The sequence below is a fragment of the Lipotes vexillifer genome, unplaced genomic scaffold (assembly GCF_000442215.2).
Source record: "Lipotes vexillifer unplaced genomic scaffold, Lipotes_vexillifer_v1.1 scaffold821, whole genome shotgun sequence".
Lineage (NCBI taxonomy): Eukaryota > Metazoa > Chordata > Mammalia > Artiodactyla > Lipotidae > Lipotes > Lipotes vexillifer.
Window position 1 is genome coordinate 316,372 of NW_006799328.1, and position 18,147 is coordinate 334,518.

At 38.5% G+C, this 18,147-nt stretch overlaps 1 protein-coding gene across 2 annotated transcripts in view; it reads right to left on the reverse strand.

Annotated features, from left to right (window-relative positions):
• The window catches only part of RC3H1 (ring finger and CCCH-type domains 1), a 57,901-nt gene extending 42,974 nt beyond the window's left edge, over positions 1 to 14,927 (reverse strand). The window contains exons 1-4 of one of the 2 annotated variants that reach the window (XM_007471607.1): positions 14,668 to 14,898; positions 2,727 to 2,847; positions 1,477 to 1,716; positions 852 to 1,027 (exon numbers count right to left, since the gene is read on the reverse strand). In XM_007471607.1, the coding sequence (XP_007471669.1) occupies positions 852 to 1,027; positions 1,477 to 1,716; positions 2,727 to 2,847; positions 14,668 to 14,898 (768 nt within the window). Of the gene's footprint in view, positions 1 to 851; positions 1,028 to 1,476; positions 1,717 to 2,726; positions 2,848 to 14,667 lie in introns of both variants that reach the window. The other variant, XM_007471608.1, reaches the window with a different exon arrangement.
• Positions 14,928 to 18,147: the final 3,220 nt, after the last annotated feature.

The following is an 18,147-nucleotide window of genomic DNA, read 5'->3' on the forward strand; positions in this document are numbered from 1 at the left end:
AGAGGGGTGGGTACAGACATGGAATCAACACCCTATTTTCAGTATATAATCTGAGTCTAGAAAGAAACAGAATAATATTGGCATTTAGCTAGAACTTTAAAAAAAATTTTTAAGTTAAATCTATATGCTCTGTTGATTCTGTGAACCATTTTATCCTTCTCAAAAAATGACGAGATTAGAATATAGCAGGATGGCTAATGTGGGAGTTTTTTAGTTTCAGTGTCAGATGAGGGAATGTGGTGACCTCCTTATAGCTTGTATGAATTAACAATTTTTTAGAGACATGCTTCCCTGGCCCATGAAGTACTTGTTATGTGTTGTGTCAAAAGCAAGAAGCCCTGACATTAAGAAGTTAGGAAAACAGGATGAACAATAAGTGATACATAGTGGGCACCAATGTTTGAAGTGCTGATTCAACTTGGCATACAAAGGACACGTCCAGCATTACTATATATACTAAAACCAAAATGGCAAATGGAGCTCCAGTACTGTATATGTGGAATTATATCAGGAGCAAATAGCCAAATAAAATGTACTCCTGCTTCAATGACTCTCTCTCTTTAGACCAATTCTGTTTGCAGTCTTGGTGGAAAACTGCATGGCTTTTTAGTCTCTTCAAACACAAAAATCTATAAGCCTTGATTTAACTATGTTGTACAATATCTAACATACAAAATTCAATACAAGATTTAACTTTAACAGGACACCATCTATATTCTTTAAAAGAGAAAAGAAAAACTGCTAAAATTTTATGGAAAGATACAGGCAACTTCATTAAACTTAAAGTCTTACTACCTAAGTTTGGGGAAAGGACGTTTCCTTTTAAGCTGAAAGTTACCATAGGTTCATACCTTGAAGCAGGAGGCTCTATAAAGGAGCTGGACAACGTGCCCAATGCTAGTTTTAGAGGCTTGAGGAAACCGTGGCTCCAACCTTTGCACCACAAAGAGAACCAATACTTTTCTTGACAAAGCAGAACCATCTTCTAAGGCCAGGAGAACCAGCTTTAGAGCTTCCTCCTGCATTGCTAGGAAAAGTTGAGCAAAACCAAAATTTATCATGTACAGAGATAAGATAAAGCCATTTCTTAGAAGGGAAACATTTAATAATTTCTACAGGTACCACTTCATTAATGGGCAACACAACAACAACCGATATTCAGTTATACTTTTGAACCATTTGGGAGCAATTTTTTATTACATTCCATATACTTTATTTAAGGAAGCAGATAAAAGATTAATACAGTTAGGGAAAACCTCTATCAAAATGAATAAACTTTTGGCAGTAAAAGTTTTAAGTATCCTGAAAAACTGACATGGAATTACCCAAGCCATGACTGTGGGATACCAAGTGGGATATTACTTGATAACAACAGAATATTGCAAAGAACTAGACTTTGTACATCACTTATAGTTCCTACGCTATAAATACTTTTAGAATTACTAGTATAGTAAATACCAAACTTTAATGATATACCTGGTCCAAGGAACTGGCAGCCTCTAGCTCTGACTGCTGCCCAAAGATTGGAAGAGAGTTGCTGAGGATTCTGGTGCTGAAGAATGAGCTCTGTAACTGTTCGTTCACCTAAAGATCGAGCTGCCCTCATGGCACGAATCCTGCCTTCTTCTTCTACTAGTTGGCAGTGGACCAGAGTCACCAGCTTCCTCTGCATTGGGCGACTCAGAACACTCTGAGTAGTGCTATTCAGACCCACTCCTTTAAAACAGAAAATATAGTTATTTCTAGGTTTCCATTGTAATTTTAGAGTCCAGAAAAATTTCCTCTGATGGGCTGATTTACTTATGGCTATGTGGAATAGTTCTGGGTTCTATCAGAATATTTAAAATAAACAATACAAATTACACAAGTGAAGCCTACTTTGCATTTTAAAAGTATACAGAAGTTGTTATTGCATGCAAATGTAACACTCATGACATTAAATATATCATTATTCATTTTAATCATGGAGAAATAAAGAAAAAAGGCCAGTCAATATCAATAATTAAAAACCCAAATCTTGACGAAGTGAGAGAGTGGCATGGACTTAATATATACTACCAAATGTAAAATAGATAGCTAGTGGGAAGCAGCCGCATAGCACAGGGAGATCAGCTTGGTGCTTTGTGACCATCTAGAGGGGTGGGATAGGGAGGGTGGGAAGGAGACGCAAGAGGGAGGAGATATGGGGATATATATATGTGTACAGCTGATTCGCTTTGTTATAAAGCAGAAACTAACACATAATTGTAAAGCAATTATACTCCAGTAAAGATGTTAAAAAAAAAAAAAACCCAAATCTTGAGGTCCTAACAGGTCTGGTATATTTCCTAGTGGTTAAGCTCACCTTCCTAATGAAAACAAGCCATAATGACAAGACAGTAATGGCAACTTCCAATTTTATTGTACCCCCAATAGCATACAACACAAAACTGGATAGAAGGCTGACAATTTAGAGTTGTCAAATGATAGAGAGCCCTTCTGAAATCACTAGTGTGTTTATACTTACTTTTGCAACTCATTCAAAAGATGTTTCCAATAAATAGTACATAAACTTTAAACTCACTATTTTATTTGATGTGGTTTGTAATATTATTTAGCACCAGTGGGTCCGGCTTACAATAAATAAATGAATTTCGTTAACATTCACTTATAGCTCACAATTTTTATGGTAACAAAAGCATCTTTAAAGAACACGTGCTCAGCATGGATACTTTCATCTGATTTACCTCTAGCACTGCTGAGTGGTTTCAGGTACAGTGCTAATTCTTCTACACACTTCTTGGCTTCCTCATAATGCTTTGTATCTTCAACCCCACTACACAAAGTAATGGGCTGCTGTTCAGGAACCTAGAGGTAAAAAAAAAAAAAAAAAAGGTGTGTTTGAGTGCTCACTAATTAATTATAATCAAATGTTTTATTGAGTATGTTTTATGCACTCCTAACACTGGTAACATCAAAACTCCCATTAAATTTACTGAATTCTTTCAAAAGATCTTTTATATACATACACACAAAATTACTGCATTTTTAAATTTTTGTTTTGTTTCTGTAACAGCTTTATTGAGATATAACTTGCATATCATATAATTGACCCATTTAAGGTATATAATTCAATGACTTTAAGTTTATTCTCAGTTATACAACCATCACAATTTTAGAACATTTTCATAGCCCCCCCAAAAGAACCCCATAGTCACCCCTGCCATATTTCCTCCCAAACCCCCTCCAGCCATAGGAAAAAACTAATCTATTTTCTGTCTCTACAGATTTGCCTATTTTGGACATTTCATATAAACAGAATCAACTTCCAAAGTAGCTGTACCATTTTGCATTCCCACCAGCAATAAACGAGAGTCTCTCTTGCTTCCCATCCTCACCAGTATTTCGTGCTGTCAATGTTATGAATTTTAGCTATTCTACTTTATGTGTAGTGGTAGCTCACTGTTGCTGTTGTTTTCACAATTTTTAAAGATTATATTCTATTTATAAAATGTTGGTCATATTCCCCTTGTTGTACAATATATCCTTGTAGCTTATTTATTTTATACATAGTAGTTTGTACCTCTGATTGCTGTTTTAATTTGCAATTCTTTAATGACAAACAATGCTGAGCAAGCTTTTATCTGCTCATTTGGCACCTGCATATCTTCTTTGGTGAAGTGTCCAGATCTTTGCCCATTTAAAAACCATGTTCTTTTTATAATTGAGTTGTAAGGGTTCTTAGATACAAGTTTCTTACAGATATATGATTTATAATTATTTTCTCCCATTCTGTGGGTTGTTCTCTCACTCTCTTGACAATGTCTTTTGAAGCACTAAGTTTTTTGTTTTGTTTTGGCCGTACCACGTGGCTTGTGGGATCTTAGTTCCCCAACCAGAAATTGAACCCAGGCCCTCAGCAATGAAAGCACCGAGTCCTAACCAATGGACTGCCAGGAAATTCCCTGAAGCACTAAGTTTTAAATTTTGATTTAGTTTGATTTATCTTTTGTTCCTTGTGCTTCTGGTGTCATAGCTAAAAAAATACTGCCTAGGGACTTCCCTGGTGGTTCAGTGGTTAAGACTCCATGCTCCCAATGTAGGGGTCCCGGGTTTGATCCCTGGCCAGGGAACTAGATCCTACATGCATGCCACAACTAAGGAGCCTGTGTGCCACAACTAAGGAGCCTGTGTGCCACAACTAAGGAGCCAGTGAGCTGCAACTAAGGAGCCCTCGAGCTGCAACTAAAGGAACCCGCTTGCCGCAACTAAGACCTGGCACAACCAAATAAATGAATAAACAAAAAAACCACTGCCTACTCCAAGGTCACAAAGATTTATGCAAATATTTTGTTTTAAGAGTTCTGCAGTTTTAGCTCTTACTTTTAGCCTTTGATCTATTTTGATTTAATTTTTGTATATGGTGTGAGGTAGTGGTCCAAATTCATTCTTTTGCATTTGGATATCCAGTTTGCTCAGCACCATTAGTTGGAAAGACTGTCCTTTCCCCATTGAATGGTTTCGGCAATCTTGTAAAAAGTCATTTGACCATACATATGGGTTTATTTCTGGACTCTCTATTCTATTCCATTGATCTAAATGCCTATCTTTATGCCAACACCACACTGTCTTTATCACTAGAGTTATGCAGTTTCAAAATCAGGAAGCGTGATTCCTTCAAATTTGTTCTTCTTTTAAGACTGTTTTGGCTATTTAGGGTCCCCTGTGAGTCCATATAAATTTTAGGATGGGTTTTTCTATTTCTTCAAAAAACATCATTGGGATTTTGAAAAAGCTTACATTGAATCTGTTGATTGTTTTGGGTAGTACTGTCATCTTAGTAATATTAAGTCTGTGAACAGGTGATGTCTTTCCATTTATTTATGTCTTCTTTAATTTCTTTAAGCAATGTTTTATTTTCAATGTACAAGTCTTTCACCTCCTTTGCTAAATTTATTCCTAAGTATTTTATTCTTTTTGATGCTCCTGTAAGTGAAATTATTTTCTTAATTTCCTTTTGGATTGTTCATTGTTAGTGTACAGAAATGAAATGGATTTTTGCATGTTAACTTTGTATCCTGCAACTTTGCTTAATTCATTTATTACTTCTAACAGTTTTTTAATGGAGATCTGTGGGGTTAAAATAATGGCTATTATGGATTAAAATGTCCTATCCTCAAATTTCATAAACATTAGTTGTTACAGTTAAGACATGACAAGGTCTTACTCATTTTGTAGAAAAAGAATCAGTTCATCCTTAGACAACTTTATGAAAAAAAGTAAGTCTTGGTTATTTGTTATTAAAATATTATATCACTAAAACTGTTATCCCCAATAAGTCTATTTTAAAAACATTTCTAAAATGTCATAATGGAATTTTCAAAACAAAAAGAAAAATGATTATGAATGAAAAATTAAGTACAGGAAGAGAAGAAAAACAATCAAATGCAATTTCCCTCTGACAAATATTAATATTTTGTAGTACTGGCGACATCATCAAGATAGATTTGTAAATAAAGTAAGTTTTCCTTTTTTTTTTGGCTGCACCATGTGGCATGCAGGATCCTAGTTTCCCAACCAAGGACTGAACTACTCCCCCCGCAGTAGAAGCACAGAGTCCCAACCACGGGACCGCCAGGGAAGTCCCAGTAAGTTTTCCTTTTGAATAAGCTGTTCTAAAACTGCTCTCTTTATCACCTACATACATAATATCAACCTTCCCTATTTTTTATCAACTTATAGGAAGACTAATCTAGCAAATAATAGTGGTATTAATATTAATATAAATATTAAAGTCCAAAGTTCCAGTATATTTATTTGGAAAATGATTTACGGTAAACATATGATACTTTAGACTCACTATGCACATTAACAGTGAGGGGTTGTTTAAGTGGATCATACCTAACTCTGAAAAGCCTGCTTCCCTTGGCTTTGTGAAACCTTCTGAAGATACTATTGATCTCTACCTTGAGAATACGGACACAAAACTTTCAGAGTATTACCCTCAGAATTACTTTTATATTTAGATACTTAGAGGTATTTGCTCCTACGCTAGACAAATGGTTCCCAAAGGCTGTGTTCTATAGTTTTCATCACTTTCTCGATCTTTCATTTCAGTTAGTGTCTACTACGTAAAATAGTCTGAAGCAGCTTCACTTTTCCTATTAAGTAAAATGCAATTATTTTGTGAATAATATTTTCTTCAATATTAAGAAGTTCTTGTGACTTACTTCTTAGGTTTCTCTAATGATCTGATAGCTAAGGCTGTTGAGAAAGTCTGAGCACCAGACTGAATGAATGTTACTGTACAGTGACTGAGAAACACTGCACCACCATAACAAATCTCCTTAACGTACTGAAATAAAGGATCTGCACAGTACTGAACAGAATTTTATCTATTTAAATAAAAGAAAGGAGGAGCTTCAAGATGGCAGAAGAGTAAGACGTGGAGATCACCTTCCTCCCCACAAATACATCGGAAATACATCTACATGTGGAACAACTCCTACAGAACACTTACTGAACAATGGCAGAAGAACTCAGACCTCTCAGAAGGCAATAAACTCCCCACGTACCTGGGTAGGGCAAAAGAAAAAAGAAAAAACAGAGACAAAAGAATAGGGACGGGACCTGCACCAGTGGGAGGGAGCTGTGAAGGAGGAAAGGTTTCCACACACTAGGAAGGCCTTTCTCAGGCAGAGACTGCGGGAGGCGGAGTGGGGAAGCTTCGGAGCTGCGGAGGAGAGCACAGCAACAGGGGTGCGGGGGGCAAAGTAGAGAGATCCCCGCAGAGAGAATCAGTGCCAACCAGCACTCACCAGCCCAAGAGGCTTGTCTGCTCACTCGCGGGATGGGCGGGGGCTGGGAGCTGAGACTCCGGCTTCAGAGGGCGGATCCCAGGGAGAGGACTGGGGTTGGCTGCATGAACATAGCCTGAAGGGGGCTAGGGCACCACAGCTAGCCTGGAGTGTGTCTGGGAAAAGGTCTGGAGCTGGGGAAGAGGTAAGAGACGTTTTCTTGCCTCTTTGTTTCCTGGTGAGCGAGGAGAGGGGATTAAGAGTACTGCCTAAACGAGCTCGAGATGGGCGCAAGCCACGGCTATCAGCGCGGACCCCAGAGATGGGCATGAGATGCTAAGGCTGCTGCTGCAGCCACCAAGAAGCCTGTGTGCAAGCACAGGTCGCTATCCACACCTCCCCTCCCTGGAGCCTGTGCATCCGGCCACTGCCAGGGACAACTTCCCCCGGAGAACACATGGTGCGCCTCAGGATAGGGAAACATCACGCCAGCCTCTGTCACCACAGGCTCACCCAGCATTCCTTAACCCTGCCCCCCACAGTGAGCCAGAGCCCCCTAATCAGCTGCTACTTTAACCTCGTCCTGTCTGGGCGGGGATCAAACGCCCTCAGGCAACCTACACGCAGAGGCGGGGCCACATCCAAAGCTGAATCCCAAGAACTGTGAGAACAAAGAAGAGAAAGGGAAATCTCTCCCAGCATCCTCAGGAGCAGCGGATTAAATCTCCACAACCAACTTGATGTACCCTGCATCTGTGGAATACCTGAATGAAGAACGAGTCATACCAACTTGAGGCAGTGGACTTTGGGAGCAACGATATATATATATTTTTCCCTTTTTCTCTTTTTGTGACTGTGTATATGTATGCTTCTGTATGTGATTCTGTCTGTATAACTTTGCTTTTACCATTTGTCCTAGGGTTCCGTCTCTCCATTTTTTTTTTAAGATGTCGGCGGTAGGAGTTTATTAATTTATTTATTTTTGCTGTGTTGGGTCTTCGTTTCTGTGCGAGGGCTTTCTCTAGTTGTGGCAAGTGGGGGCCACTCTTTATCGTGGTGCACGGGCCTCTCATTATCACAGCCTCTCTTGTTGTGGAGCACAGGCTCCAGACGTGCAGGCTCAATAGTTGTGGCTCACGGGCCTAGTTGCTCCGCGGCATGTGGGATCCTCCCAGACCAGGGCTCGAACCCGTGTACCCTGCATTAGCAGGCAGATTCTCAACCACTGCGCCACCAGGGAAGCCCCATTTCTTTTTTTTTTTAAGTATAGTTTTTAGTGCTTGTTATCATTGGTGGATTTGTTTCTGGTTTGGTTGCTCTCTCTTTTTTTTTTTCTATTACTTAAAAATTTTTTTTTTATTTTTAATAATTATTTTCTATTTTAATAACTTTATTTTCCTCCCTCCATCCCTCCCTCCCTCCCTCCCTTTCTTTCTCCCTTTTATTCTGAGCCGCGAGGATGACAGGGTCTTGGTGCTCCGGCCGGGCGTCAGGCCTGTACCTCTGAGGTGGGAGAGCTGAGTTCAGGACATTGGTCCACCAGAGACCTCCCAGCTCCACGTTATATCAAATGGCGAAAATCTCCCAGAGATCTGCAACTCAACGCCAAGACCCAGCTCCACTCAATGACAAGCTGCAGCACTGAACACCCTATGCCAAACAACTAGCAAGACAGGAACACAACGCCACCCATCAGCAAAGAGGCTGCCTAAAATCATAATAAGGTCACAGACACCCCAAAACACACCACCGGACGCAGACCTGACCACCAGAAAGAAAAAATCCAGCCTCATCCACCAGAACACAGGCACTAGTCCCCTCCACCAGGAAGCCTACACAACCCACTGAACGAATCATAGCCACTGAGGGCAGACACCAAAAACAACGGGAACTACAAACCTGCAGCCTGAGAAAAGGAGACCCCAAACACAGTAAGTGAAGCAAAATGAAAAGACAGAAAAACACAGAGCAGATGAAGGAACAAGGTAAAAACCCACCAGACCAAACAAATGAAGAGGAAATAGGCAGTCTACCTGAAAAAGAATTCAGAGTAATGATAGTAAAGATGATCCAAACTCTTGGAAATAGAATGGAGAAAATACAAGAAACGTTTAACAAGAACCTAGAAGAACTAAGGAGCAAACAAACAATGATGAGCACCACAATAAATGAAATTAAAAATTCTCTGGAAGGAATCAACAGAATAACTGAGGCAGAAGAACAGATAACTAACTTGGAAGAGAAAATAGTGGAAATAACTACTGCAGAGCACAATAAAGAAAAAAGAATGAAAATGATTGAGAACAGTCTCAGAGACCTCTGGGACAACATTAAAGGCACCAACATTCGAATTCTAGGGGTCCCAGAAGAAGAAGAGAAAAAGAAAAGGACTGAAAAAATATTTGAAGAGATTATAGTTGAAAACTTCCCTAATATGGGAAAGGAAATAGTTAAGTCCAGGAGGCACAGAGAGTCCCATACAGGATAAATCCAACACATTAATCAAACTACCAAAAATTAAATACAAAGAAAAAATATTAAAAGCAGGAAGGGAAAAACAACAAATAACATACAATGGAATCCCAATAAAGTTAGCTAATATTTCAGCAGAAACTCTGAAAGCCAGAGGGAGTGGCAGGACATATATAAAGTGATGAAAGGGAAAAACCTACAACCAAGATTACTCTACCCAGCAAGGTCCTCGTTCAGACTCAACAGAGAAATTAAAAACTTTACAGCCAAGCAAAAGCTAAGAGAGTTCAGCACCACCAAACCAGCTTTACAACAAATGCTAAAGGAACTTCTCTAGGCAGGACACACAAGAAAAGGAAAAGAACCACGAAAACAAACCCAAAACAATTAAGAAAATGGTAACAGGAACACACATATTGATAATTACCTTCAATGTAAATGGATTAAATGCTCCAACCAAAAGACATAGACTGGCTGAATGCATACAAAAACAAGACCCGTATATATATGCTGTCTACAAGAAACCCACTTCAGACCTAGGGACACACAGAGACTGAAAGTGAGGGGATGGAAAAAGATATTCCATGCAAATGGAAATCAAAAGAAAGCTGGGGCTTCCCTGGTGGCACAGTGGTTGAGAGTCTGCCTGCCGATGCAGGGTACATGGGTTCATGCCCCAGTCCGGGAAGATCCCACATGCCGCGGAGCGGCTGGGCCCGTGAGCCATGGCCGCTGAGCCTGCGCATCCAGAGCCTGTGCTCTGCAACGCGAGAGGCCACAACAGTGAGAGGCCTGCGTACCACAAAAAAACAAAAAAGAAAAAGCTGGAGTATTAATTCTCATATGAGACAAAATAGACTTTAAAACAAAGACTATTACAAGAGACAAAGAAGGACACTACATAATGATCAAGGGATCGATCCAAGAAGAAGATAGAACAATTGTAAATATTTATGCACCCAACATAGGAGCACCTCAATATGTGAGGCAAATACTAACAGCCATAAATGGGGAAATGGACAGTAACACAATCATAGTAGGGGACTTTACCACTCCTCTTTCACCAATGGACACATCATCCAAAATGAAAATAAATAAGGAAACACAAGCTTTAAATGATACATTAAACAAGGTGGACTTAATTGATATTTACAGGACATTCCATCCAAAAACAACAGAATACACTTTCTTCTCAAGCGCTCATGGAACATTCTCCAAGATAGATCATATCTTGGGTCACAAACCAAGCCTTGGTAAATTTAACAAAACTGAAATCGTATCAAGTATCTTTTCTGACCACAACGCTATGAGACTAGATATCAATTACAAGAAAAAAATCTGTAACAAAATACAAACACATGGAGGCTAAACAGTACACTACCTAATAACCAAGAGATCACTGAAGAAATCAAAGAGGAAACAAAAAATTACCTAGAAACAAATGACAATGAAAACACGATGACCCAAAACCTATGGGAGGCAGCAAAAGCAGCTCTAAGAGGGAAGTTTATAGCAATACAATCCTGCCTTAAGAAACAAGAAACATCTCAAATAAACAACCTAACCTTACACCTAAAGCAATTAGAAAGAAGAACAAAAAACCCCCAAAGTTAGCAAAAGAAAAGAAATCATAAAGATCAGATCAGCAATAAATGAAAAAGGAATGAAAGAAACAAGAGCAAACATCAATAAAACTAAAAGCTCGTTCTCTGAGAAGATAAACAAAATTGACCATTAGCCAGACTTATCAAGAAAAAAATGGAGAACACTCAAATCAACAGAATTAGAAAAGAAAAAGGAGAAGTAACAACTGACACTGAAGAAATACAAAGGATCATGAGAGATTACTAGAAGCAACTATATGTCAATAAAATGGATAACCTGGAAGAAATGGACAAATTGTTAGAAAAGCATAACCTCCTGAGACTGAACCAGGAAGAAATAGAAAATATAAAGAGACCAATCACAAGAACTGAAATTGAAACTGTGATTAAAATTCTTCCAACAGGGCTTCCCTGGTGGTGCAGTGGTTAAGAATCTGCCTGCCAACACAGGGGACATGGGTTCAAGCCCTGGTCCGGGAAGATCCCACGTGCCACGGAGCAACTAAGCCCGTGAGCCACAACTACTGAGCCTGCATTCTAGAGCCCATGGGCCACAACTACTGAGCCCGCATGCCACAACTACTGAAGCCCGCGTGCCTAGAGACTGTGCTCCACAACAAGAGAAGCCACCACAATGAGAAGCCCACGCATCGCAACAAAGACCCAATGCAACCAAAAAATAAAGTAAAAAAAAAAAAAATCTTCCAACAAACAAAAGCCCAGGACCAGATGGCTTCACAGGTGAATTCTATCAAACATTTAGAGATGAGCTAACACCTATCCTTCTCAAACTCTTCCAAAATATAGCAGAGGGAGGAACACTCCCAAACTCATTCTAAGAGGCCACCATCACCCTGATACCAAAACAAGACAAATATGTCACAAAGAAAGAAAACTACAGGCCAATATCACGGATTAACATAGATGCAAAAATCCTCAACAAAATAGTAGCAAACAGAATCCAACAGCACATTAAAAGGATCATACACCATGATCAAGTGGGGTTTATCCCAGGAATGCAAGGATTCTTCCATATATGCAAATCAATCAATGTGATACACCATATTAACAAACTGAAGAATAAAAACCATACGACCATCTCAATAGATGCAGAAAAAGCTTTTGACAAAATTCAACACCATTTATGAAAAAACCCTCCAGAAAGTAGGCATAGAAAGAACTTACCTAAACATAATAAAGGCCATATATGACAAACCCACAGCCAACATCGTCCTCAATGGTGAAAATCTGAAACCATTTCCACTAAGATCAGGAACAAGACAAGGTTGCCCACTCTCTCCACTATTAATCAACATTGTTTTGGAAGTTTTAGCCACAGCAATCAGAGAAGAAAAACAAATGAATCCAAATCACAAAAGAAGAAGTAAAGCTGTCACTGTGTGCAGATGACATGATACTATACATAGAGAATCCTAAAGATGCTACCAGAAAACTACTAGAGATAATCAATGAATTTGGTAAAGTAGCAAGACACAAAATTAATGCACAGAAATCTCTTGCAGTCCTATACACTAATGATGAAAAATCTGAAAGTGAAATTCAGGAAACTCCCATTTACCACTGCAGCAAGAAGAATCAAATACCTAGGAATAAACCTACCTAGGGAGACAAAAGACCTGTATGCAGAAAACTATAAGACATTGATGAAAGAAATTAAAGATGATACCAATAGATGGAGATATATTCCATGTTCTTGGATTGGAAGAATCAATATTGTGAAAATGACTATACTACCCAAAGCAATCTACAGATTCAATGCAATTCCTATCAAACAACCACTGGCATTTTTCACAGAACTAGAACAAAAAATTTCACAATTTGTATGGAAACACAAAAGACTCCAAATAGCCAAAGCAATCTTGAGAAAGAAAAATGGAACTGGAGGAATCATGCTCCCTGACTTCAGACAATACTACAAAGCTACAGTAATCAAGACAGTATGGTACTGGCATAAAAACAGAAATACAGATCAGTGGAACAGGACAGAAAGCCCAGAGATAAACCCACACACATATGTTCACCTTATTTTTGATAAAGGAGAAAAGAATATACAGTGGAGAAAAGACAGCCTCTTCAATAAGTGGTGCTGGGAAAACTGGACAGCTACATGTGAAAGAATGAACACTCCCTAACACAATACACAAAAATCAAGTCAAAATGGATTAAAGGGCTTCCCTGGTGGCACAGTCGTTGAGAGTCCACCTGCCAATGCAGGGAATGAGGGTTCGTGCCCCGGCCCGGGAAGATCCCATATGCCGCGGAGCGCCTGGGCCCGTGAGCCATGGCCTCTGAGCCTGAGCGTCCGGAGCCTGTGCTCCACAACTGGAGAGGCCACAACAATGAGAGGCCCGCGTACCGCAAAAAAAAAAAAAAAAAAAAAAAAAAAAATGGATTAAAGACCTAAATGTAAGGCCAGACACTATAAAACTCTTAGAGGAAAATAAAGGCAGAACACTTTATAACGTAAATCACAGCAAGATCCTTTTTGACCCACCTCCTAGGGAAATGGAAATAAAAACAAAAAGAAAACAAATGGGACGAATGAAACTTAAAAGCTTTTGCGCAGCAAAGGAAACCATAAACAAGACGAAAAAACAACCCTCAGAATGGGAGAAGATATTTGCAAATGAAGCAACTGACAAAGGATTAATCTCCAAAACGTACAAGCAGCTCATAAAGCTCAATGTCAAAAAATCAAACAACCCAATCCAAAAATGGGCAGAAGACCTAAATAGACATTTCTCCAAAGAAGATATACAGATTGCCATCAAACACACGAAAGAATGATCAACATGATTAATCATTAGAGAAATGCAAATCAAAACTACCATTGAGATATCATCTCACACCAGTCAGAATGGCCATGATCAAAAAATCTACAAACAGTAAATGCTGGAGAGGGTGTGGAGAAAAGGGAACCCTCTTGCACTGTTGGTGGGAATGTAAATGGATACAGCCACTATGGAGAAGAGTATGGAAGTTCCTTAAAAAACTAAAAATAGAACTACCATACGACCTAGCAATTCCACTACTGGGCATATACCCTGAGAAAACCGTAATTCAAAAAGATACATGTACCACAATGTTCACTGCAGCGTTATTTACAATAGCCAGGACATGGAACCAACCTAAGTGTCCTTCAACAGATGAATGGATAAAGATGTGGCACACATATACAATGGAATATTACTCAGCCATAAAAAGAAACGAAACTGAGTTATTTGTAGTGAGGTGGATGGACCTAGAGTCTGTCATACAGAGTGAAGTAAGTCAGAAAGAGAAAAACAAATACCGTACGCACATATATATGGAATGTAAGAAAATTTGTTTAAAAAAATTGTCATGAAGAACTTAGGGGCAGGACAGGAATAAAGACGGAGACCTACTAGAGAAAGGACTTGAGGGGGAGGGGGAAGGGTAAGCTGGGACAAAGTGAGAGAGTGGCATGGACATAATATACACTACCAAACGTAAAACAGATAGCTAGTGGGAAGCAGCCGCATAGCACAGGGAGATCAGCTCAGTGCTTTGTGACCACCTGGGGGTGCGGATAGGGAGGGTGGGAGGGAGGGAGATGCAAGAGGGAAGAGATATGTTGATATATATATGTATAGCTGATTCACTTTGTTATAAAGCAGAAACTAACACACCACTGTAAAGCAATTATACTCCAATAAAGATGTTAAAAAAACAACAACAACAGAATGCAATATTACCAGATCTTAACAAGTTTCCCTCAGGAGGAGAAAACACACATACAGAAATTTAAAAGGATAACAAATTACTCAACTTACCTGAGCACCCACTAGCTGCAGCAATGCTGAGTTTACTGGGAGGAGTTCAATGTCTGTATTGATAGTGGTCTGGTCAAATGGGCAAGCCTTGCGGTGGAGTTTGTTCAGGCACATCTTGCAGACAGTATGGCCACAACCCAAACTGATGGGCTTTCGAATTGTTTCGTCGAAAGTCTGAGTGCAAATTGGGCAGGAGAGGAAATCCGTCCACTGTGGAGCTTGTACGGGCATTGTTTCTGGAGTTACAATTCACTCACACACACAAAATCTAAAGCAAAGATTCCACTGGAATCAAAATCTTTGAAAAAAGTTTATCTTTTTTTTTTAAATATCTTCTGTAAATACAGTCAGCACATAGTGTGAAATATTACCTGAAAAACAAAGAAAAAAAATGAGCATCTTCCTTTTCAATTAAACTGTACATTCTCACCCTACTACCTATAAGATTTTATACCACATTTATATCAACATAGTCCACCTCTTTGCATTTTTACAAAGTGAGAGCCATAATAAAACATCTAGTCTTATCTCCTTATTTTAGAGATGGGGGGTAGACCCCAAAAAGAGGAAATAACTTGCTGAAGGTGACAAGTTAGTAATAAAGTTAGATCCAAGATGTAAGTCTCTCAAGTTTATCTAAGTCTATGATTGTTTTATATTTTAAAATTAGCCTTTTTAAGATAGCTAATAACATTCTGATCTGAACATGTTAATATGTTCAGCTCTGAAAATTTATCAAGCTTTACACTTATGGCGTATGCATTTCAGTGTATGTTACACCCTAATAAAGAGTCTTAAAAAAATTGGCCTAAAATAAAATCTACCTTAAAATACTTTATCATCAAATTTAGTGTGGGTAATGAGATAAAAAGAAACCGTGGGGTTCTTTTTAAGGTTTATTTATTTATTTATTATTATTATTTTTTTGCAGTACGCGGTTCTCTCACTGTTGTGGCCTCTCCCGTTGCAGAGCACAGGCTCCGGACGCGCAGGTTCAGCGGCCACGGCTCACGGGCCCGGCCGCTTGGCATGTGGGACCTTCCTGGACCGGGGCACGAACCCATGTCCCCTGCATCGGCAGGCGGACTCTCAACCACTGCGCCACCAGGGAAGCCCTAAGGTTTATTTTTAAGAGTTTTATTTACTGGTAAAGATCATTTAAGCCTCTGTTACGGCTTATATTTGTTGCTACAGTATGTTGTTTTAGAACATAGTGAAAAGTATTTACTTCAAAAGATTTTTTAAATTCCCAAATTTAAGAAAGATAGGTCAATACAGTTAACCAGAACACATATATAGTCAAATTTCACTGTCTACCCTCTCCTTCCGGTAGGGGATAAAAACCAAATCACAAAACTTATCACCTGCATCTAACAGAAATTTTCTTTACATACAAAACCTAATCTGAAGTTTCTAGCACACATCTTAAACAATATCTGCAGTACTTACTCTAACTGTAGTTTCTAAAAATGAGAACTGGTGTACAGAATAAAGTAACATAGTGTTACAAGTTCTTAACGATTTGATTATGCTCAGCAGAGACTGCTTACAAAGATGGAAACAAAAACATCATTTAAGCTGTAATTATTAGAAAAGTAAATTATCTACACATTTTACTCTTCGAGCATTACATTTAATTAATGTTTTATTGAAGTAACTCAACCTTAAATGCAAGCCCATTACTGAGAGAACAATTTATATTAGGTATGGTAAAATTTTTATCCATTCAACAAATATTTACTAAGCACTACTACTACTGTGTGCCAGACTCTGAACTGTTAGGGAAATAGTGAAACAGCATACTCATAGTATCTGCCTTCTGAGTAACCTCAGCTTTGTCTGGGTTTCTGCGAAGTGTGCTATCGGATAAATGGACAGTGGAAAAAAAATTTAAGAACCTAAACAGTTACCAAGTTAATTTCACGTTTAGGATCTAAAATTAAAGTTATCCGAGTATATGTCCAAATCGCCCTTGCAATAATAAAAAAGTGAATAAAGAAATTGCCCACATTTTGATTTCTATAATGTTTTAATTATAAATAAATAAAATGCATCTACAAACAGACTGAGTAGCTACAAGTATGTTTATATTAAATTATTACTTAATGAGACTATCATCCAGAGTGCTAAAAAAGAAAATACAGTATCTAATCACTCAATTGTACAGTCAAATGCTACAATTACAATTGTACATGGGGTTGCAGAATGCTCCAAAATAAAGGGAAAAAAGCGTTTGAAAGACATAATATTCAGAACGAGGACTGGATATTAGTCAGAAATGTTTGCTGAAGTTAAGTTAATAAAGTGTCATACATACGAACTTTTCTATAGATTACTATGGCAGTTTAAAATAATGCCTACAAAGAATCTGATCTTAAGTTAACCTTTACTTGAGTTGAGTTAATGGTTCTTTCCTTTTTACCAGTATGGCCTTGTAGAGCACTTAAAATTTGTTAATTAATCATAAAACAAAGTTAAAACACAGCACTTTATTTCCTTAAACACTATAAAACTACAGAAACCCCAAAGAGCAAAAAATATAAACATTTTATTGCACAATCATTGTAATTTTTACTATTTATACAACTAACTGCTTTACATAGAACAAAATTATAAAAGGTAGGTAGGTAACTACTGTTATCCCATTTTACAGATACAGTCGACCCCTGAACAACATGGGTTTTAATAGCAAGGGTCCACTTATACATGGATTTTTTTTTTCAATAGTAAATACTACAGTACTACGTGATCTGCAGTCGGCTGAATCCTTGGATGCAGAAGCTCAGATGAGGAGGAACCGCATATACGGAGAACCGATTATAAATTATACACAGATTTTCAACTGAGCGGAGGGTCAGCACCCCTAACCCCCGTGTTCAACTGTCAACTCCATGAGAAATGGAGGTTTAGTGAGGCTGAATAAGCTAAAAACAAATAGAGATGCAATATTAACCCAGGCAGTCTGGCTCAAAACCCAACCTCTTAACCATATCACCACCTACATACAGATTAAAGGTTAAAAAAGGAAGAATTACTTGCAGGTTCATTCAAAAACCAATGTCACAAAAATGAAATTTTAAAAAATTTTAAATTTTTTTGAAAGTTAAAAAGGAAAAGACCAGTGTCATAAAGCTGCTAATAGCTTTTTTTTTTTTTTTTTTAATATTTATTTATTTGGCTGTGTTGGATCTTAGTTGCAGCATGTTGTATCTTCGTTGTGGCATGCAGGATCTTTCGTTGTGGTACACGGGCTACAGAGTGTGCAAGCTCAGTAGTGGCACGTGGGCTTCTAAGATGTGGTATGTGGGTTTAACTGCCCCGCTGCATGTGGGATCTTAGTTCCCAACCAGGTATTGAACCTGCATCTCCTGCATTCTAAGGTGGATTCTTAACCACTGGACCACCAAGGAAGTCCTCTAATAGCTATTTATTGACTTCACAGTAATTTCGTTCTTCTCGCAGACAAAACTGTTGACAAAT